General features: G+C 46.7%; 2 protein-coding genes across 3 annotated transcripts in view; one reads left to right on the forward strand and one right to left on the reverse strand.

Moving 5' to 3' along the window:
* Positions 1–21,875, reverse strand: part of LOC120246756 — a 619,236-nt gene that overhangs the window by 158,670 nt on the left and 438,691 nt on the right. The window lies entirely within an intron of this gene.
* LOC120246763 (caspase-1-like) lies at positions 3,253–20,142 on the forward strand. 2 transcript variants are annotated; one of them, XM_039254384.1, is made up of 11 exons: positions 3,253–3,350; positions 3,918–4,184; positions 6,530–6,586; positions 8,257–8,511; positions 12,088–12,197; positions 13,030–13,203; positions 14,308–14,542; positions 15,292–15,456; positions 16,602–16,711; positions 18,210–18,313; positions 20,022–20,142. In XM_039254384.1, exons 1-10 carry the CDS (start codon positions 3,344–3,346, stop codon positions 18,306–18,308), a joined length of 1,479 nt encoding a protein of 492 aa, XP_039110315.1. In that variant the 5' UTR covers positions 3,253–3,343; the 3' UTR covers positions 18,309–18,313; positions 20,022–20,142. The 2 variants fall into 2 exon arrangements, with proteins under 2 accessions (XP_039110315.1, XP_039110316.1); XM_039254385.1 differs by lacking the exon at positions 8,257–8,511.

Consider the following 21,875-nt stretch of genomic DNA (forward strand, 5'->3'; position numbering starts at 1 on the left):
TTCTGGGGAAGGCAGAAGCTGCAGTCAGGGCAGGGGTGAAGTCCCAGTTTGTGGACTTGTCCTAAATGACATCATGTTGGGCCTGTGGTTTTCTTTTTAACAGTTCACAACCTGGCTGTCGGCCTATCTTGGCTTCTGACGGGTCTTCTTCTCTGAGCTTGGTCATTTCTAGCTTTTGGCTGAAAGTGAGAGATGTGACTCTTCCTGCCACTGAACTCCCAGAGGTCACTGAGGGTTGTTCACTGGGCTGATCTCAGCGCTGCTGGGTCTCACAGAACAGGGAGGTGGGTGGGCGGGGCAGTCAGAACACAGGCAGCATTTAAGGACTGAGACTGCGGCATCCCCAAACCATCCCTTCAGTAACGTCAGAAATCACTGCCGACCACAGTAACAAACAGAGGAACAATAATGAAAAAGCTCAAAACCCTGTGAGAATGACCACAGTGTGACAAAGACAGCAAGTGAGTGGATGCTGTTGGGAAAGCGGCCCTGACAGACTTGCCTGAGGTGCGGTTGCCACAAACCTTCCGTCTGTAAAAAATACAGTATCTGCAAAGCACAACAAAACAAGGTTTGCTCGTACGTATCCCAGGGCCTACTTTTTGGTAAGCACTCAATGCAAAAGAGCTCCTTCGGAGGCGCATCCCTCTGACTCTCCTACTCAAGGATCCACAGCGGCTCCTACTGCCTGTCATGTCCCCCTGGATTCCTCACTGAGGCGGGCTGTTGTGAATCATCACACCCTAGACCTAACCTACCTCTCAAAACTCAATTCCCACTGATCCCAAAGGAACATCCTTTAATTCAAGCACTCTTGTTTTTCTCTCCTTCCTAGGACTCTGGCCTCGGCATTTTGTTTATATTAATCTCGTCACTGGGTTGTTCTGGTCACATATTTCTACTCTTAGTAGATAGATAGATAGACATGTAGATGTTAGACACATAGACAGACAGATAGGTGCGAGACAGACACATAGATAGATTGAAACACAGATACACAGAGAGATACATAGATAGATGCTAGACAAAACACAGATAGACAGACAGATATTAGACCCATAGATAGATAGATAGGTGATAAATAATAGGCTTTGAGTCAACCAAACAAATTATACCACATACTCATGGACTCTGCTATTGAGAAGGAGACTTGTCCACTCTAGGTCTCCATGTTTTGATCTTTAAAACTGAGCTACTAGTAATAATTTTCCAGCATTTCTGAGTGGGTGAAAGAACCTACTTCAGTCCCTGGAACACAGAAAGGTCTCAGGGTAGTTGTCTTCTCTCTCCTCCATCACCATCCCCAAACCACCCCCCTCCTGCTGCCCCAGACGGGTCCGGCCAGCCTCTGCAAGCCTCCCTAACTGCTTCTGGTCATCGGGTCATATTTAACTGGCTTTCTCACAGCGCTTTTATCTATGCTCTCGTTTATTGTCATTGTAGTTATTCTCATTGCTTCTACTTTATCTCTCAAGTTATCTTTGTCTCACAGCAGCAGGTGCAGAGTCCGTCCGATCCTCTGAGTCTGCACGCCACACTCCCAGGAGCAGGGAGGCGGGGAGAAGCACCCCCCCCCCCCACCAAGGAGCCGAATGGGGAGGAGCGCTGGCCTCTCCCCTGGGCTCCCCAGCCCGTGCTCGCTGAGTCTCTGACCCTGGGTCCTCTCAATGTAACAGGAAATCCATGCCTATGTAACCGTCTAACTTACACACTTGTTATGACAGGACACGAGATTAAAAAAAAAAAAAACCCAGAAGCATTTTACAAAACCATATATTTGGGCATGACCTTGCTTCCAGGTCACAGCCATGTGCATGTGGCCATTCCACCCTGAAAAGAATATGAGCCCACCCTCCCCATACGGGAGAGAAAAGAGGAGCGTAGAGGTGCACAGCAGCGTTTCCAAGATCTACATGGAAGTCCACCCCAGGGCTGTGAGACCTCAAAGTCCTTGGTGACAGGATGCAGGAGAGGGAACTTTTTGACCAAGAAAAAAATAAAAGAATATGTCATAGCTGGTGAGTGCTGTCACCGAGATGCGTTCATCATGAGGTCCGAACAGCTTCACAAAAATCAAGAAGAATACATTTTGGAGAGCCCTGGAGGGTATGTGGCTTTCTAAGTGTCGTAAGGGGCACAGGCGGAGTACAGGCCCAGGGACCTTCTGTCCCCTAAGCTGTCCCCCGTCCTGGACACTGGTGTCGGAGCACAGCCCGGCGAGCACCGGCGACTCTCACATGAGCAGCGGTAAATCATATGTTCCACTGATGACTGGGCTGCTGCAATTAATTTATTTTACAAGGATCTTTTCTATGTAATACAATTTACTAGGTACATGTCTTTTTTTCTTTCTTTTTAGTTTATTTATGTATTTTGAGAGAGAGTGCGAGCGAGGGGACGGGTGGAGGAGAGACGGAGAGAGAAAGAATCCCAAGCAGGCTCTGCACTGTGGTTCGAAAGCTCAGTCAGAGATTCTGAGTCCACGGCCGGACTTGGAGCTTCTACTGTGTCCCTAGACTCAGAGCCAAGGAAGAGCCATAGGAGAGAAGACATTTGGTTCCGGGGAACAATGATTCCATCCCTAAAAGCAAACCTGCGTCCCAGGAGCACAGCCCGGCGCTGCAAGGGGGGCGCAGGGAGCGTGGCTCCACTTCCCCAGATGCTCTGGGCTGAGAGTCTGTGTCGTGCCCAGAACCGCACGCGAGACCCCAAGGCCCAAGCTGACGTGCTGGGAGGTGAGGGCTTTGGAAGCCGAATAGGTCACGGGGGGCAGAACTGAACGGGATTGGGGCCCTCAGAAAAGAGGCTCCAGAGAGCTCCTCTTCCTGCGAGAAGTCAGCAGCCTGAGCCCCAGCAAGGGGCCAGCACCTCAACGCCAGTGGGTGCTGCGGCCCTGACCCCGGACCGGAAGCGTCTGGAGCTGTGACAGGCAGGCCCCTGGGGTTGACCCGCCGCCCAGCGTGTGCCCTTCCTTTCCAGCGGCCAGAAAGGACTAAGTGAGGTGCCAAAGCAGAGGGTCTGCACCCACCATACGAGTTCAACGTGCACACACTTCCCCACGGGCTCCTGGCGCTCCAAGCCCCTCTCCCTCCCACCCCGACCTCCCAGCACTAGGGGAAGAAACCCCCAAAGCTACGCTCCCCGGTGCAGTCCACAGTTTCCGAGAACTGCCTGCCTCTTGAAGGGGCGGGGGTGGGGGTGGGGGTGTGGGCGGAAAACACAACAGGATGCCAACGGGTGAGCAGTGGCTATTTCTCAACATGTGTACACACCCTGCTAAAAGGAAGGTGGACCGTGCTTTCGCTTTCACACCACACGCCAGCGGGGCTGACAGAGAGGAGCCATGGCCGGTGAGTCTTGCACGGTCTCCACAGGGCAGCTCTTGGGGAGATCAGTTCTGGCTTTTAGTTCTGGGGGTGTTCAGGTGATCAGAACAGAGAGGCAGGGGCGGGGGAGGGCACAGGGAGAGGGTTCCAGATAATTCCACAGCCTGCAGAGAAGACAGGCGAGAGCCAGAAGGGAGCCAGGGCTTTGCTGGATTCCTGCGGTCCTGCCGTCCTAACTGGATTTGAAGGGCCGCAGTCTGTAGAAGGTGCTGGATCGGCCCAGGATGGGCACCACGGGAAACGCGAGAACGGAGCGCTGCTTCTTTATCTTCCCGTGCAGGGCTGAGTCAACGCAGGGCATGTCAGGGTCCCGCCAGGTTTCCCGGTGGGAATGCAGGGAGTCGGTGTGGTTTCGGGCGGCCCAGGGCGCGCCGGGCAGTGCCAGGCACAGCGCGGGGTGTGCGCCCGCAGCCTCCCTGCTCCGTGTGGAGGGGCGTCCTAGGATTACAGCCCAAGCAGGCCACCCCTGCCGCCGACTCAGAGGCCGTCAGCCCGTTTTCATGACTTGAGGCACCCTTGTTCTCCAAACAGACAAGGTTCTGAAGAGCAAGCGGAAGCAGTTCATCAACTCAGTGGGCATGGGGACGCTCAGCGGCCTGCTGGATGAACTCTTCCAGAACAGCGTGCTGAACCAGGAGGAGATGGAGAGAGTGAAATGCGAAAACGCCACGGTCATGGATAAGGCCCGAGCTCTGATCGACGCCGTCCTGCGGAAAGGGCCGCGCGCGTGCCAGCTGGTCATCTCTCACATCTGTGAAGAGGACACCCACCTCGCAGAGACGCTGGAGCTCTGCTCAAGTAAGCGCCAATGACTCAGACCAAAGCTGGCACAGGCCCCGTGTGCCCGACACCGGGCTTCTCCACTGCTCCCGTCAGTTTGCGGACGACTTCCTTGTTCTGGCTCCGCAGCCCCATTTCTCTATTCTGTGTCTCCTGCTCCCTTTTTGCTCCTGGCCTCAGTAGACTTCTTTGGATTAAAGCTCATTCCCCACCCTGAACATGTGGTGGCTCATTTGTTTAAGTTCATGAGAACAGTCTGAAAAGTTTCAGGCTGTATTCTCCAGACATCCTGCCAAGGCAGTGAATCAACCAGTCTCTCCCTCCCTCTCCCTCTGTCTCTCTCTGGTTAAAGTCCAGGGGACTTAAGTAGTCATCAGACATAAGGACTTTGGGTCGGCCATCAAGTACACTTTATAGCCTCTCTCCAAAACTCTGCTCTCCAGGAGGAATAAAATATATTTCAGCAACGGGGGAACGCTCAGAGAGTAAACTCAGTGCTTACAGAAAAGTACAGATTTTCAAGGGACTCTGTTAGTTACCCCCTCGCGTCTTGTCCTGAGCAAGACTGTCCACTGGCGTGCCACCAGGCTACGGGCCATTCTGTGAGCCGTCCGCAAGCCCCACCCCCAGGCCTTCTGAGGGTCCAATCCTGGGCTCAGACCTCTGAGCGGCTCCTCCTGTGGTCACTTAGTCCCTCCCCACAGCAAAGACAGGGGCTCCAATGGAGTCCAGCCCCTGGTCTCTTTTGCATGTGCCAAAGCCAGTTAGAAAGAGATGTTCTTTGAAAATGAGAAGCCTTTTTTCCTAGGGCTTGGGGGAAGCCTGTGCCTGCTGAGTGATCTAGCAAGCATTCACTGGGGGTAACAAGTTTCTCATTCATCCTTCAGTAACACTTTCATTTAACATACCCCCCAAATTAGAGATGGCCAATAAATAACAATAAGGGTCTAGGATACTTTTAGAATAGCCAGGTCCTCATTCTGTCCCATTCCTTTCCACTCATAGTCCGTGAACCCTAGAGGCACCTGTATAAGTCACCGTGACACTCCATGTGTGGGGCGGTACCTTTCAAGTTATCCCATGGAGCCTCCTCAGTGAGGGGTGTGGGACTTTGTCTCCCCCTCATCTCTCAGCCGATCTTTTTAGGTCCATGGAATATGACAATTAGATGTAATATCTGGGTGCACTCTAATGGGAGAGATCCTTCTAAGAGAAATTTCTTGGTCATAAGAAGGCTGAGTTGCTATTGCCATAAAAAGGCCTCCTCCAGAAAATGCTCTTGAAGTTACTGATGGCTCGTTTACTCCAGCAGTCCAGATGGGAGGGACGGGTCAAGTGCAGCATGCTGTCTTTGGCTTGAAGTTTGATGGGGTTTCCTGGGGTTTTCCTCCCTTCGCAGCAGGGGAATGAATGGACCATAGTTTCTATATGGAAATCTGGTTTCCAATAGGGACCATGAAATGAAGACTTGGGAGTACTTCTCATTTGTTAGCTTATGCCAATTCTTAAAGTTTCCGGGATAAGCTTCTCAGGTGGCTGTTGTTGTACTGAGATCCTTATAAAACCTCAAACAGATTTAAATTAAATTCTGGTCCTTAAACCTGGCAATCATAAAAGTTACCAAAGAGGATTTATTGCAGTGATTTTACTCAGCCTGATACTGCAGCGGAGGCTCCCCAGCGTTTCCCTGCGTGGAGTGTGGCTTATGTCCCCTCGTGGCAGGTGCGGTTACAGGGCGGTGCTCAGGCATCCTGGCGCTAGCGTCCCCAGGCTGTGCCCCTCGTGGGCGGCAGAACAGTATACTTGATAAGAGCCCATGGATGATACTGAAGACAGGCTTGCATTCACGTCCTGGCTTGGCCAATCTGCTGTTCTATGACGCTTGGGAAACAGACTTAACCCTGATGGAAGGTCGATGAGGAGGTCACCTGTCCTCGTTTTCTGCTGTGGCCAGTCTTGGCACAGCTAAACGTCCAGGTGCAGATGCCTGCCCATTTCGGTGATCTCTGAAACCCCGCCCGTCTCGGCCGCAGACACTGTTGCACACGCTTGGCAGGCAGTAGGGTTCACCCCAGGAGCCACCTTGAGACCCAGGAAGTAAGAGACTTCGTGACTCTACACGTGATGCTGCCTCAGTCCCGCTTTCATTGTAGAAAGCAGAAATGGAAGAGCCACTTCCGGATTCCCATTCATTCTGTCACCCAGGTGCCCGGGCTTTGGCTTCTTGGTGATGAGTGTGGTTCTCAGCTAGTCCTTTCTCGAACAGGCCCGCGGAGGCACTTCCAAAGAGGGTGTCCAAGACATCGGGCACAATTCTTGAGAGATGATAAGTGACTATTTTAACGTTCTGAATCTTTCCTCAGGTTCGCGGTCTGGAAATTCTCTCACGGACTCTGCAGCAGCGGTTTCTCCTCTTCCAGGTAATGGTATTTGCAAAGCAAGGACATCGAACTGCATCTTTCCTGATGTGAACTATAGGTCCACGGGATGGCCCCAGGGTGAGAGGGCAATGGGTAGTTCTCATGGATTGATCTGATGCCTTGTTCTCAATCTGTGTGCCTTCACAGAGGCTGTCTCCATTGCATTACTGCCATGTTTATGCCAACAGATTCTAAATCCGTGTCCCAAACCCGACTGCCTGCTTGAACACCACACTGCCCTGTTCTCGTGCCTACTGAACACAGGCTCTCCGGACTCTATGTGCCCCGGGCTGAGCTTGTCCCCCTGCCCCCCACTTTGCTTCCCTCCAGTTCCCTCTGTCCCAGTTAATGGCACCACTCTTGCTCAGTTATTCACAACAAAAACCCGAAATTATCTTCAGTTCTTTCTTTGTCCTCACTTCCAACATTCAAGAAGTGGCCAAGCTTACAGATTCCTCTCTCAAATCCAGATCCTTCTCTCCACTTTTATCTCTATTACTCTATTTCTGAATCCCTTTTCCTATGGTGACCTATGATCCTTCAGCCGTTTAGTGCACTTTTCTTGTCTTAAAAAAAATAGAGCCATCCTTCCCGCCACCCCCCCAACCGTGGACTTTCAGCTTTATGAGGGCCTTGGAAGTGTCTGATTCTTCATAGGTATGAAGCCATCACAGGAGCTGACCTCAGTATGCATGCAGTAAATGTCTATGAAAATACTATTTTACTGAATAATTAAATCAAAATCGCTAGCATGCCAGGTCATTAGAAAAATATCTGACAGATGCCAAGTGTGTCACAGATCTTGCTCTATGTACTGTATAGAGAGTAAGAAACATGGCAGGCAAGGTTCCTGCTTTTACTGATCTTATAAAAATACATGAAATATGAAAGAATAGGTATTTAAGAATGAAATTAAAAGCTAGCCAAACATCTGGGGATGGAAATGACACTATATATACCCATGTCAGCAAAAACAGACAGAATGCTCCCCCACACGGTAGTGAGGTAACCTGTTGTCAGCCTAATCTGCCATACTGAAAGGTTAGTCATCAGATTATCTTCAATCGAGAATTCTTACCGAGACAAGATCTTTAGAACATGAGGACTCTGGATATATTCGCTCATTTATTCATTAATTGATACATTCAGGAGGTATATACAGGTGTGTACATATTTTAAGCACAAAGATGTGGGAATGAGATGTGGATTCAGAGACATAGTGCTTTTACCAAGGAAATTAAATACAAAGGAAAGAAAAGAACCTACATTCTGGTGGAAAAAAATGTATGGCATCAGGCAAAAGTGTGGACTTGGAGCAGATATTACAAATAGGCCATCACCATTACTGTGAGAAAGGGAAATGTAAAAGCAGTAGGTGGCCAGGAAGTTAGCATTAGGCCCCGTGTGACAGAAGAGAGAGATGAGGAGCCCCTCTCCCCATCTTAGGTGGTGATAAATCATTAAACACCAGCCAGTGGGCCCAGTGTGAATTTGATGGGCCGAGAGGACCGCACAGGTACAGTGCAAGAGCACAGGTACTTTATGCGGTAAATGGTAAAAGAGTCAGAAGGCATTGTCAGGTGTTATTTCCCATAATGGGAAACCTTCTAGAGACAGGGCAAGACTCCAAGTTGTGCCCGTAGTTGAAGGAGTCTTTGTATTTCCTACAGAAGACAAACACGACAAAAACCCACTTAAGACTTTGGAATCTGTGGGCAAAGAGCTCCTAACTGACTTTTTGCAAGGCTTGGTGGAGAAAGATGTCCTGAAACTGGAGGAAGCAGAAAAGAAAAAATTTCATGATGCCAAAGCTGGAGACAAGCCCTGGGTCCTTCTGCACTTGGTGCGGGAAAAACGCAAGGAGGCAGGTCAAGCCTTTGTCCAAACTTTCGTTAATACGGACAAGCGTTCCACCAGTGTGGAAGGTAAACCGAAGTCACGTACATGGGCGCCTCAAACGCTCCAGAGTCTACTCCCCTCCCAGGCCCTCCGGGTGCTCTATAGCTCTGCCGTCCTCCATGACTGAAGTGCAGTGTTCGCTCAGCCTGTCATTGTCCTTTCCAGGGCCATCTTGTCTTTTGGGGGAGGGGATCCATTCCCAACTAGCGGAGTCTAGAAGCGGAGTCTTTACACTTACGTTGCCCTCAGAAAGAGCTAACAGTGGACGCTGCAGTGAAGGGTACCTGAACTTGAACCCAGGTGCTGTCACTATAGACATCCTGCTTTCACTCAAGCTTCTTGATGTCCCTGGGCATCTCTGAAACGGTGACAATTTCGGTAACCTCTTCAGAGGCCAGGGACATCACGGCAGGCACAGGCTGACGACTCCTAAGAGAGTTGCTCTTCTCCAGACTTCCCTTCTGAGCTACAGATACATTTAGCCCTAGCTGCAAGGTCAATATTGACGCCTGAAGATTCCACAGACTTCACAAAACAAACACCTATAGAGCTAACACCTGATTCCTCCCGCCAGCTCTGTTCTGCTTCTAACCTCTTTCCGACTCATTAGACAGGATTATAATCCACCAAGTCTCTTCACCCAGAGCACAGGTGTGTTCTTCACGAGGGAGTGATAGCTCTGAGCAGAGTGCTGGCCACAGAGCAGGCATGTAATCAACGCAGGATGAATACAACCAGTGAAGAGTATGCAGGCAGCAAACACGACTTATCACAATTATTATTTTGCTTCTGCTATTTAGACCTTTCTAGTGCTCACTCATTTCTGTAAGTTACAAAATAGGATCACGAGAACGCCTGTAACGTGTCCAATCTATGAAGACATTTTAAAGCTTCTGATCTAGATTGAACTATAAATATTACTAGAGCCTAAATATCCTCGGGTCCAGGGTCACTAGTGGCACACTTAATTTACTACAGAGTTTAACCTGAAATCCTAGCCCAGAATATTAGAGTTTATCAATACTAATAATAAAAATAAGCAATAATAAACAAAAGACAAAAGAAATCGTAGAGACCTCACTATAGCAAATGAGCTTTTTCAAGAAGGCCTTTCTGGAAGAGAGGGTGTCCCTGAGCAGGACGCACATGCCAGTCTGACGGATGTCAAACATGGTGGCCTGGGCCATGTCCTCATTAATATTTAAGTTGGTCCTTGGGCAGTTTTATTACTCTCTTAAATCTGAGATGGAATGGCAACAATGTAGATTAAAAAAAACAGAGATAATTCAGCAAATGGAAATCAGAACTGACGTAACGGGAGCTTCAGAATAATTTTAGCAATGCCGGGCATCACGATGCACATCAGACGGAAAGTGCAGCAGGCGGTCAGCAGAGTTCGCGGCAGGCAGGAGGCAGGGACCGGGGCTCCCTGCCACCCCCCCCCCCCACGGAGCCCCTCCCAGAACACAGGTGGGCGGTGAAGTGGGATGAGCAGAGCTCCAGGAAGCCGTAAAGACCTTGGCCAGGCCTTCTGGACACTGGCAGGGTTCTGCGGGTTCCCAGCGTGGTCCTCAGGGGGTGCGGTGGGGAGAGGAAGACCCAAGCTACTCGTTCATTTCACATAACACACTCATACCTGGGCTCGCTGACGTGCCACACACCGCTATTCCGAGACAAAAATAACTAGTGGGGTCCCACCTCCCAAAGGCTTTGCCTTACCTGGTACCAGTCTCTCTCTTTTTGTAGCAGTTTAAGGGGTCCCTTGAGCATGTCCTTAAGTAACAGATAAGACAAACACAGTGAAATTTTATCTAAGCTCTTAATTCTCTCATTTCTTTCCATCGCGGTGCCATGCGAGTGGAACCCCCTTTGGGAAGCAGCCTGCGCTATAATATTTATTATGTTGGAATGAACAGATTCATCTCCACACCAACCTTACTATTTAATGTGAGATGGAAGTCCTATCCATTCCCAGTTTCATCTGCAAACACAGTATCTAATCGTAGATACATGGAGGTCATTAAGAGCTGACATTTGTTAAGCGAGAGTGTTCGCCAAACCTGGACACAATCTGGAAACAGAGAGCACTTTTGATGAGAAAATGTACTCTCTGACCAGAGAGTATCCCAGGACCCTGGATGTACTCTCACTGGAGGAATCTTCTGGAATACAAAGGAAGAGCATATGTCACTGCTCAAGAAAGGTTCAGAAAGCTGAGTTTCCTTAAAGACTTGTAATTTGCTGCCTCTCCATTGCACAGGTTTTTAGCACTTAGAAAGACATTTATCAAAAAAATATTATTTAAAAACTAATGGAAACAAATGAGCGAAATAGGAAAAAATCTGTAAAATATAAACAACTGAACATTTTATAGAGGATACCACTGTCTTTCTCATTTAAATAAAAGAAAATCAGAGAAGTTCTTGCTTCATGTAAGTGAACACAAAGGTTTACTCCTTTCATAGACAAAATCCTTGTTATATCAGCTCTGGGCAAACTTCTAAGTTCTGTTTATGAACTTTTCTTCCTCATTTCTCTGGCGGAGGAGGGGGGCTCTAGACTTTCCAAGTGTCTGGCACACTCTCTGTGAAGTGAGGCCAACCAGGGTTAGAGAGCACTGTGTTTCTCCAGGGAGTAGATCAGGGGGAGTCAGAGACAAACTTTTCCACCTGGGAGGAGGGATTTTCTCACACTTGTAAACCTGGGTTGAAAACTTAGTGGTGCTTATTTAGCATCCTGGGGGCAAGGACCCCCAGAGCATGCTAGAATCGGCCATTCAGTTGTCCTTGGGACCTTGGACACAGTGAGAGAGTGACTGGAGAGCATTTTTCCTTTAAAGAGCTGACCTGGCAACTCGGTGAGGAGTGAGGTAGCCTGTCTCCTTTGGAAAGGTCAAGAATCTGGGTAATTCCTGGATGGCACACAATTCACGATTCCATGACGTGTTTGGTGTGTGTTGTATGAAGTAGGAGTGGACTCAGAACCGTGCACGCCCTGGGGGGCGGTCACGAACCACGCGTGGCTATTCAGTGCTTGAGTCGTGGCCAGTAATGCAGGCTGAAAGGGTAACAGCATGGATACATCAGGTTAAAACAGAGTGCTAATCTTAACTACTGTCATGCTTCTCTTTAGCTCTTTACTATGGACATTAGCATATTCTGAATCGCACAGGTGGCCCAATCACATTTCTAGTGGCTGGGCCTCCAATAAATACGAGCTCAGTGTGTTCCTGCTCAGAGTCGAGGGAAAGTCCACTTGGATAAGTGAGGGCCCTAGAGTAAAACCCCTCGAAAAATCAAACTGTGTTTGCTGAATATGGAAAGGCTAAATCTGACCCCAAATCATCAAGGTGTTTTCTCCAGCGTTATCAGAATCTACTCTCGCGCTTTCGGGTGGATCTTGCTTCTCTACTAACAACTCCCCCCTCTTCTTTCCTCATCAAAACACACGTCCTCGCACTAGAGGTTAGATGCAGTCATAACCCCTACGTGTTAAAAAGAAAAATCTTCTTCCCATAATGTCCTTTCTTTGTCAGTTTCTGAGGTGGTAACTGGGTCACCAAGGCAGAGAGAATAATTGATGTCACATGCTGTGTCCTGCAGCTTTCGGGGAAATCACGCCTGGGCCGGCTGAGCCAGAAGAATCGACAGATACTCTCAAGCTTTGTCCTCAGGAAGAGTTCATGAAACTGTATAAGCAGAAGGCTGGAGAGGTGCTGTGCTCGTCCGTGAAACAGAGAATGGGACAGAGACCACTGTTCTCATGAAATACAAGATTTCCTATAGCACGAACTTCAAAGTTTGGGGGGTGGGGGCAGTGGTAACCTTATCCATAGATGCTTTGAGCAAGGAGGAAATCGTGGGGCCTCACAGAGACTCTAATTCTCTTTCAGCCCCATGATAAAATACAGACCTCGCACTTTGTTCGTTTACTGGTTCTAGTATCTATCTGGGATTTATGACAATTTTAGCATAGTCATGGAAGCAAAATATTTATAAGAGAATATGGCGGACCAATAATTGTTTGCATTCTAGTGAAAATCCTAGATATAAAGCATATTTTAAAAATATAATTAAAGCCTGCAAATCACTGTATGTTGCTACAGTTTCAAAAACCAGTACCTGAATAGTAACATGACCAAAGGCAAAAGATCGTTGATGCATCCATTTTTAGCGGGGGCCACTGGCAGGAGTCTCCTGGCTTTGACAAAATTTGGTCTGAATCTTGGCTGCTAAGGAAGATGTGGCTAGATGTAGAAGAGAGAGGAAGAGATGATAGGAACTACTCTAGTCCCCTCAAGGTTCTTGAGTAACCATCCCAGATACATACTGGGTCCTGTTCCGGGCTCTTGAAAGATAATTTACTCCCAACGTGCAATTCTTTCCATTGCCGACTCAATCCATTGCAAAGAGATAAGAAGGCAGGGTCTTCTGGTTCAGGGGATGGGATGGCTGCAGGAGTCCTTAGCACAGTAACAGAGACTGGTGGGTGAGGGTTTAGGAGAGTCAGGCAAACTGAACTCCCTGCATACCCATTTCCGGCAGATCTACCCAATAAAGGAGAGAAAGGATCGGACTCGTCTGGCTCTCATCATATGCAATACGAAGTTCGATCATATTCCTAACAGGAATGGGGCTGAGTTTGACATTAAAGGGATGAGGAGGCTGCTTACGGACCTTGGCTACAGTGTGCACCTAGAAGAGGAACTGGACGCTAAGGTAGGGACCCCTCACCAGCCCCAAACAAGTGCATGTTCAACATGCATTCTGCTACTAACACATTAGCTTTATCATGTTAGGCAAATACCTTGACAACCTTAAGCTCTGTGTGTGTGTGTGTGTGTGTGTGTGTGTGTGTGTGTTTATAAAGTGGAAGTACTAGGCAGGTAAAATCTAGGTCTCTTTTGAGCTCTAAATATCCTCAGTTCCATAACTGACCAAAGTGACTGGCATGTTGCAAACTGGGATGATTAGGACTTGGCCCCAACACTGCCCAGAATCCTCTAGAGTAATGAGTGGTTAGCAAGAATGTACTCGCCACGTAAGTACTGAGTCCCAGCTCTGTCCCGGGGGTTATCCTTGGCACTGGGCACAGGTCTGTGAACAAGACAGGAAGGTCCCAGCTGCAGGGATCAAGGTGCACATGGCGGGGGGATAATCGAACTGAAAGCAAAAGAGAACATTCCAGGGATCTGGTATGTCTCTAGAAGAGTGAGAAGAGAGTCAGAAGTAAGTGAAAGGGAAACATGAGAGCAGGCTGGTGAGTGAGGAGCAATCATGTTGGATGGGGTGGTCGAGAGAAACGTCTGTGAGGAGGTGACAGAGGACGAGGCACGTCACTGCAGGGGACGAAATACATTCCGAGGGAGAAGTCTGAACAGAATGGCAAGTTAGCACAGGAGCAGCAGAGAAAGACCAGACGGACCGCAGCCAGGGGAGGAGGAGGCAGGGTGAGAGGCGGCCGTTCATACGTCCACGGTTCGATTTTATTCTAAGCACGGGGGGATGGGTTTTACATTTACATGTGCTGCCTTTACGACACAAAGGTCTCATCAGGTAATGAGAGAAAAGACAGAGATGGAACGGAAAAGCTCTGTAAGGGACAACAGGTGAGTGTGACACGTATCCAGAGAATGGTTTACGTAGTGTCCTCAGAGCAGGAAGTCCCACCCACTGCTCCATGGCAGGAAGATGGGACACCCACCATGAGAAGGCATAGCATGTGGAAGGTCACGCATACTTCTTAGACTGTGCGTGAGGAGCAGGAGGCCAGGCTAACTGAAATGCTTGTCCCCGTCAGTGACACCCGGTGGTCTTTTTCAGGAGATGGAGTCCGCGCTGCGGGCGTTTGCCGCCCGTCCGGAGCACAAGTCCTCGGATAGCACTTTCCTGGTGTTCATGTCCCACGGCATCCTGAGCGGAATCTGCGGCACGAAGCACAGCCCTGAAAACCCAGATGTGCTAGCTTACGACACCATCTTCCAGATTTTCAACAACCGCCACTGCCTTAGTCTAAAGGACAAGCCCAAGGTCATCATCGTCCAGGCCTGCAGGGGTGGTGAGTTCTGAGATGGAGGGGCTTGTGGAGAACTGGGTGCAGTTTGTTTCTAGAGGAAACGGTCGTAGACCCCATTCAGTGCACAGCAACGAAACTGAATTATTAGGAGGGTCCACCTAGGGACTGGTGTCACGAGAATGTGTCCTGTCAGCTGACGCTCATGTCCTCGATTTAATCCAGGGGATGTGGTGAAGAAGACCACCAAAACTAAACAGAAATGTTCAAATCTTGGAGCAAATTGACTTCAGTGACAGCTTCCCCTGTGAATGCTTTACAGACCTTTTGACATTCTCTGGCCTGAGAAGAACTTCAGCCGCAAGTGGGGGTACTGAGTAAAGGCAGCACCCTTTCTGTCCCTGCACTACTGAAAGGAAGGTGGTAGGAAGATGAGGGAATTTGGAACTGCAGTCAAAAAAGTGTTTTGTTTTTCCTGATTTCCAATCACCATTTAGCTTTTGTGGAGTGGTGTTTGGGGGGAAAGGAAACAAAAATAATTTAGCAAAAACTCTAAGTCTGCTCTCTGAAATGATGCAAATAAGGCTTTGACTCCCCTGTTCGTCTTAGCAAATGTGTTCTTTCAGTTTGATGATGCTGTCACCGTTAGTGGGCACACTGCTCAACGACACCAGAGCAAGGCAGAGTGGTGTGTGTGTGTGTGCGTGTGTGTATGCGCGTGCACGCACGCGCATGTGTACGAGACCAGTCACACTGAGAGCTGCACCGTGTCTAGCAAGTCGATGTCTCCACAGAAAACCTTGGGGAGCTGTTGGTCAGCGACTCTCCTGCGGCTCCGACGGAGAGAATTTCACAGATGGGTTCCATCCTTTCACAGATAGGTGACAGCCTGGAGGATGACGCCATTCACAGGGTCCACGTGGAGAAGGACTTCATCGCTTTCTGCTCCTCAACCCCACGTACGTGTCCTTCTGTGCAGACAGGGATTGTGGGGCCCGAGGCCAGTTCTAAGACAGGCTCTGTGCAACAATGACCCGAAGCAAATACTAAGTGTTGCTCTATCTTATGTTTTGTTTTATCTTGTCTGTTCTCTGGAGACACAGATTCTTTTCTCCCCCTTACTTTCTAAAATTGTGCTTTTACTGTAAGTGCTATGCTTTACGGTCAAAGGTACACCAAACATTAAAACCATCTAATGCCAAGAACCCCCCTGACCATACGCCATTTTAACACAAATGATGGATTCAGGTTTCTGTTAAATCCATTCAACATTTTGAGAAGAGTTTGTATGGATCCTGGGACTGGCTGCCCTTTCCAAGGATCAAGTGCAAGCCTCTCCCTCCGTATTTCCCATCTGACGCCGTGGGCAGGTATGCTGTCTCACGCCCCTGCAGTGGATGTGGATGCCCCATTAGAAGGAGTACAAAATGATACTATGGGGCTTATTAGACCCTACTAATAGGACAGCGTTGAGTTCTTGAGCTCTCTGTAGTCATCTGAAGAAGCCTGACATTTGAGGGCTTCTAATGTGCACATTTTTATTTCTAGTCTTTTTTTAACTGGTTTATGGAATCATAATTGACAGACAAAATGCTATGCATACTGAATGTATACTGCATAATGAGCTTGGAGATAAGTATATGTCTGTGAAAGTATCACCACAATCAATGTCATAAACATATCGATCCCCTCCAAAATTTCCTTTGGGCCTGTTCATCTATTGTATGTACTATATTGTGAAAGACAGCACGGTATAAAACCTGGTAAGAGCTGCCTGTGTAAACATGGGGACACTCTTTAATCCTTGTGAGCTTCTATTGTTTCCTCTGTAAAATGGGAGAATTCCAGTCACCTCTCAAGCAGATGAACATGGGACACGTAGTAAAAAGTCAGTCAATCCTAAGAATACAGTGCCATCTCCTGCACTTCCGATGAGCTGCCGCGAGTTCAACCTCAGCTAGCGTTTTGTGTGTGGGTCTGTTTCCTCTCTGCGGAAAAGGGTTCTAAGTGTCGAGATAATTACCATGCTATGCTTTAGAAACAAAGGTAAGCAACATAAGGGTGAAGACCACAGCTCAAGGCTCACCACTTCCTGTCTTCTTAGATAATGTGTCCTGGAGAGATGTGAACAAGGGATCTCTCTTCATTACACAACTCATCACATGCTTCCAAAAATATTCTTGGTGCTGTCATCTGGAAGAAGTATTTCGGAAGGTAAGCTTGTCTCTCCTCTTCCAGTCTTGGAAGAGGGCTATTATGTGCCTTGTGGGTGACAGTGGCAGAATTTCCAGGAAAACACAAGTAGAGTGGCACCTGGTTTCTGTCTTCATCTAGGTGTTTAAAACCTGATGTAGGAAAAAAAATCTCACTGCACTGTAGCAGGAGATCAAAATATATCAAAAAAATAATATAAATTATAAGCTTGTCTGTCATAGAGTGTAAGCTCTTAAATTTCAAAGAGTGACAGGTAATTGAATTAACTTTCATTGTTTAACTTATTAAATGAATATGGATTGTGTGGCATACTTGGTGGTGGGTTCTATCCTGGCAACGAGGGGGTGAACGAGACATAGGTGACCTAAGGCCGCGTAGCATTTACATTCTTTTGAGAGAGACGGTTGCCGAACAAGGAGGCCAACGAACAAATGCATGATTGGGAGAGGATCCGAAAAGACAAAGACCAAGGAAGTGGGAAAGAGAGGACAGGAGAAGACGTTCTCTGAATGGAGTGGCCCAGCAGGGATGACATGATAGTCCTTCCCCAGCCCAGGACATTGCTCAGTCCTCCTTCTTCTAGCTTAGTTCCTTCTGTGGCTCCCCCACCCATGCCCTCAGTGGATGTGTGTGTTTGTTTTTCACCTGTATTCATTCACTCAAATGAGAACTGAATGAAGGCAGAGATTTGCTAAACACTTCAACATTCAGCACGTAGGAATTAATATTCATTGAGTGAATAAAAGCATGAATAATAAATATATGCTCCTCCCATCATTTAGGGAGAAAGGGATTGGTATTAAGAACATGGCAAACTGTGAAGTGTTTCCATTCAAAACCATAGAGGACAGTGTCACTCTTCCAGAAAAAGAAGGCCACACCATTAGTAAATCAGAGAAGATTGCAGTGTGACATGAGTCAGGGTCTCCATGAATAAGAACTTAGCAAGTTGACGCATAGGACTTATACACTGCACTTTGAAGGGCACTTCTAGGAAAAGACTAGAAATAGTCAATCTAGGTTAAGTAGGATCTCATTGATCAGTCCATGGCCAAAGATTTCAGGTCAGTTTGGTGGTGGGGATGTGAAAGTTGTTCACTGTTCCAGACTTAAGAACAAAATCCTGGGATTTGAGTCTCATTAAGTTGAGGAGTTAGCCCTGGTGGACGTAGAAGGTAGAGAATTCTCGAGAGCGAGTTCTCACAAACAGACCTGAAGGGCAAACTGCTCATTAGACCTTTAGATCAGAAAACAGGAGATGGCGTTTGAAAGGTCTCGGATTAGACATAAAGTGTTTGAGATAAAGAGCATGTTCTGACAGGGGGTGTCACTTTTAAGAGGCAGGGCAACAGTGGCAGGGAGTCAGAGTATCCACGGGGCCAGCCCCATCAGCCCTGGGAGCACTGGCATGTTGAGAATTGTCCGGGCTCGTGGTGGAAAATCTTTTCTGAGAATTCCTAAGAGGTATGCCTCAGCTAGCACCTCATTTTGTTTTTAGGTACAACAATCATTTGAAAAACCAAATGTGAGAGCCCAGATGCCCACCATTGAACGCCTATCCATGACAAGATATTTCTATCTCTTTCCTGGCAACTGAAAACAGTAAGTATCAAGAGCTGTTGGCAGGTGAAGCAACGGGAGAGTAATATGGGTGGTGCGGTCCAGGGCCCCATGGCAGCTGACAGCTTGGATGCTCACATGAGTGTGCCTTGTTGATGCAGTGTGGCCATTCGCTGCTGTTTTTTTTACTGTACTTATGCGGGTCTGGCCCCCTACCTCCCCTCCACAATCCATCCATCCGTCAACCAATCAATGAGTTAAGCCAAACCAAGACAGGAAGTAATAAACTATGAAGGACACAGAATAGCAGTTATTAAAATAGAAATGCGCTCATGTTTCCATTATTACTTATATTGATCTCCCATTGTCTCCCTGCCCACCCCTCCCCTCACGCTCAGTCACCACACATTGCTTCAGATCCTGAAAACACACAGCAGAGGAGCTGGGCTTGGAGAAAGCAGGACGTTGGTCCTCTGAGGACACGCACTCCCTCCCTACTTTGACCTCTCATCATCAGAAATGTGAGATATACCCTGGACCGTAAGGCTTGCGTTGAGGCCGACTCTGGTTCTCCAGCTGTTCTCACAGTGTGGATGTCAGAACACTAGAGTGTGGTCTCAGATCTGCAAATACCTCTCAAGTACCGGAACCCCTTCAAGCCCCCATCTTAACACATGATGATGATGATGAGGAGGAGGAGGAGGAGGAGGAGGAGGAGGAGGCAGCAAACTATTTTAGAATGGGTACATCAAGGTGATAACTAATGATTATTTTACTCAGAGCAGCTTTATATCATTCTACATTATAAACAATTCTTCGTATCCCTCTCAGAAACATAATTTAAATTTAACAGTAACATTTATCTCTGTAATTTAAATATTTACCTGTACTCTGATATCTGAGACATTGGTTCAAAATTGCACAGATATTTCAGTATAATAGCTTTAAGGCCTAATTAGTCCAATAGAACCATATCTGAGGATTGAATTATTTATGTGATGTATTTCTCAACCCATTATTATGTTCCAGGTCCTGTTCTAGATGCTCATAATAGATGAGCGAACAAAATTAACAGAATCCTTACTCTGAAAAAGCTCATACTCTAGCGAGTGGAGACAGATGAAATACACAAGGAAATATATCATAGGTCAGAGAGGGATAAGAGCTAAGAAGAAAGATAAAGGATACTAAAGAGACACAAAAAGGTGGATGCCAGAGTGTTATCTATAGACAACTGAGACAAAGTTTCTTTGAAGTGGTAAAATGGTAAAATCAGAACAAAGACTCGACAGACTGGGGAGGGAACCCTGTAGCATCATCCCAGCTCAGGGAACAGCAAGTACAAACAGCCTGAGGCAGAAATGCAATCAACATGTCTAAAGAATTGCAAGAAAGAGGGTAGACTAGAGGAGGATGAGATTGGGGGAAATGGCAGAGAAAACCTGAGAAAAGCATTGGGAAACCTGATCACAAGGATCTTGGTGGTCACATGGTAAACGTTTTACATTTTTTATCGTGTGTGAGACAGAAAACATTTCAAGTGCTTTGCACAGAGAAATGACACCATCTAATAACAGGTTTGGCAAACGTCACACTGAGTATTTTTGGCGAACAGACTATAAGGGTCACAAATATAAACGAAACAAAGTGGCAAAAGTACTCAAAAAAGGATGAAAAAGGCATCGTGATAAGGGATGGACTAAAGGCTTCTAGGATTACTATCCTGACCTGCTCTTTTTCTCTCCTTCAGGCATCACGGGCAGTCCAGCTCTTCTTGACCAACTTCGAAAAGTACCTTAGCTAGCATACCACACTCATTTAACTCGTTTCATTTCAATAAAAAAGAAAACAAATAAACTGTGCCCTTTAAATCCTCAGGAGAGAACATAATTTCAATGAAAATGGGGGCTGGTTGGAAATGAAGTGTAAGAAGCAAGCCGCATTTTCCAGCTTTATGACTCATACAGTGTGTGCATGTCATTGGGTGATAACAACTGGCCATGACCCTGGCCTTCAGCACAAGGGTGAAAGGAGATGGTGCCCATCTGGAGCCAGCACTGCAAATCAGCTCCCCATCTGTACACTTATCAAACCCTGGATCTAGAGAATGATGTAGAAGAAATTTTCTAATTCATTACTTAATCAACATTATAGGTTGAGCTCATTTCTTTTCTTCAGTAAACTATTATGATTTCCGCAAATTAATCCCACATATCTTTCTTCCCGTTATAAGTTAATTTTCTTGTTAATTATTTTTCCTCAGACTCTGCACATTCCACATTTCAGAAAAATTTTATCCTTTGCAAGCTCTTGGCTATTGTGTAAGATGAGTTGGGCTTTGGTTCAAGAGGGTATAAAGTCAGTGTATATGTGTAGACGTAAAGATATAATTGCATAAATGGCAGCAAAGGGAAAGGAGAGTGTCAGCAATGGAAAAGACAACATCCACAGTTCTGGAAGGATGAGCGTTGAAAGAGGGATCTGGGCAAGCTGGTCATCAGAGCTACTGTGGAAGGAGATGTTCCACTTTTGCTACGTGCACAGAGAACGGTGGATAGCTATTTTAATACGTGGCTGAGCTAAATTTAAAAAAATAAAAGGAAGCTCTAGATGTGAAACATAACCATAATAGTTCAAATTTATACAGATTAACTGTATGTCAGGAGAACTGTGAAGAATTTATCGTCATGAGGGATTTTTGTATATAAGTAACTAATTTAATCAACACAACAGCCCTGTAATTACAATCAACACCTCAATTTTACAGAGAATAAAACAAAAGAACATAGAGCATAAATGACTTGTCCAAAGTCACAGTTAGCAGGTGGCCACAGCAAGATATGAGTGCTCTGACTCGCTCTGGGATGGAGTTATTCACCACTGTCCTGTGTTGCCTCTCCAAAGCCAGGACAGACGAGAATGGGAAGGATTCTGAATTGTAGGGGTTAATAATACTACAAAGACTGATGATGGTTTTACTCCTGAACGTGGTCTGCCTATGTAGGGACATGAAGCACACTATAAACATCCAAAGATGCATATTATAGATACCTAGTTGTCTGGCCACTGAGTGTCAAAGTAGAAATTCACTAACAGAAACACTGCCTCTCATCTTCACGTAGCTTGAAATTGAAATAAAAAATAAATAAATAAATGCACATACGTAATTCATGTACATATACACACAGACAAAACAAGGGAGAGAAACGTATGAACTAAGCATTCAACTTGAGAAGTCAGAAAAATGCTAAACCAATACATAAAAAGAAGTAAGCAAATAATAAAGATTAAAAACAAATTCCAACTAAAATAGTAAAGAAACAAAGGACTGAGCAGATCATTAAAGCAAACGCTGGCCCTTTAATAGGACTAATCAAAGCTCAGACATTCAGCAAGACTGAATAGGAAAAAACCAGAATTAGCACAAAGACAATATTAGAGATAAAAAGGTACACTAAATACAGATTGAAATAAAGAGAAAAAAACAGAGAATATCATACAAAACACAGGAAATACATGGAAATTTTTCTTTTTTTTTTTAAATGTTTTTTTTTTTTTTTTTTTAGGAGAGGGGGAGGGAGCCAGCGTGAACAGGGGAGGGTCA

The sequence above is a fragment of the Hyaena hyaena genome, unplaced genomic scaffold, assembly GCF_003009895.1.
Source record: "Hyaena hyaena isolate Hyena2069 unplaced genomic scaffold, ASM300989v1 scaffold_487, whole genome shotgun sequence".
Lineage (NCBI taxonomy): Eukaryota > Metazoa > Chordata > Mammalia > Carnivora > Hyaenidae > Hyaena > Hyaena hyaena.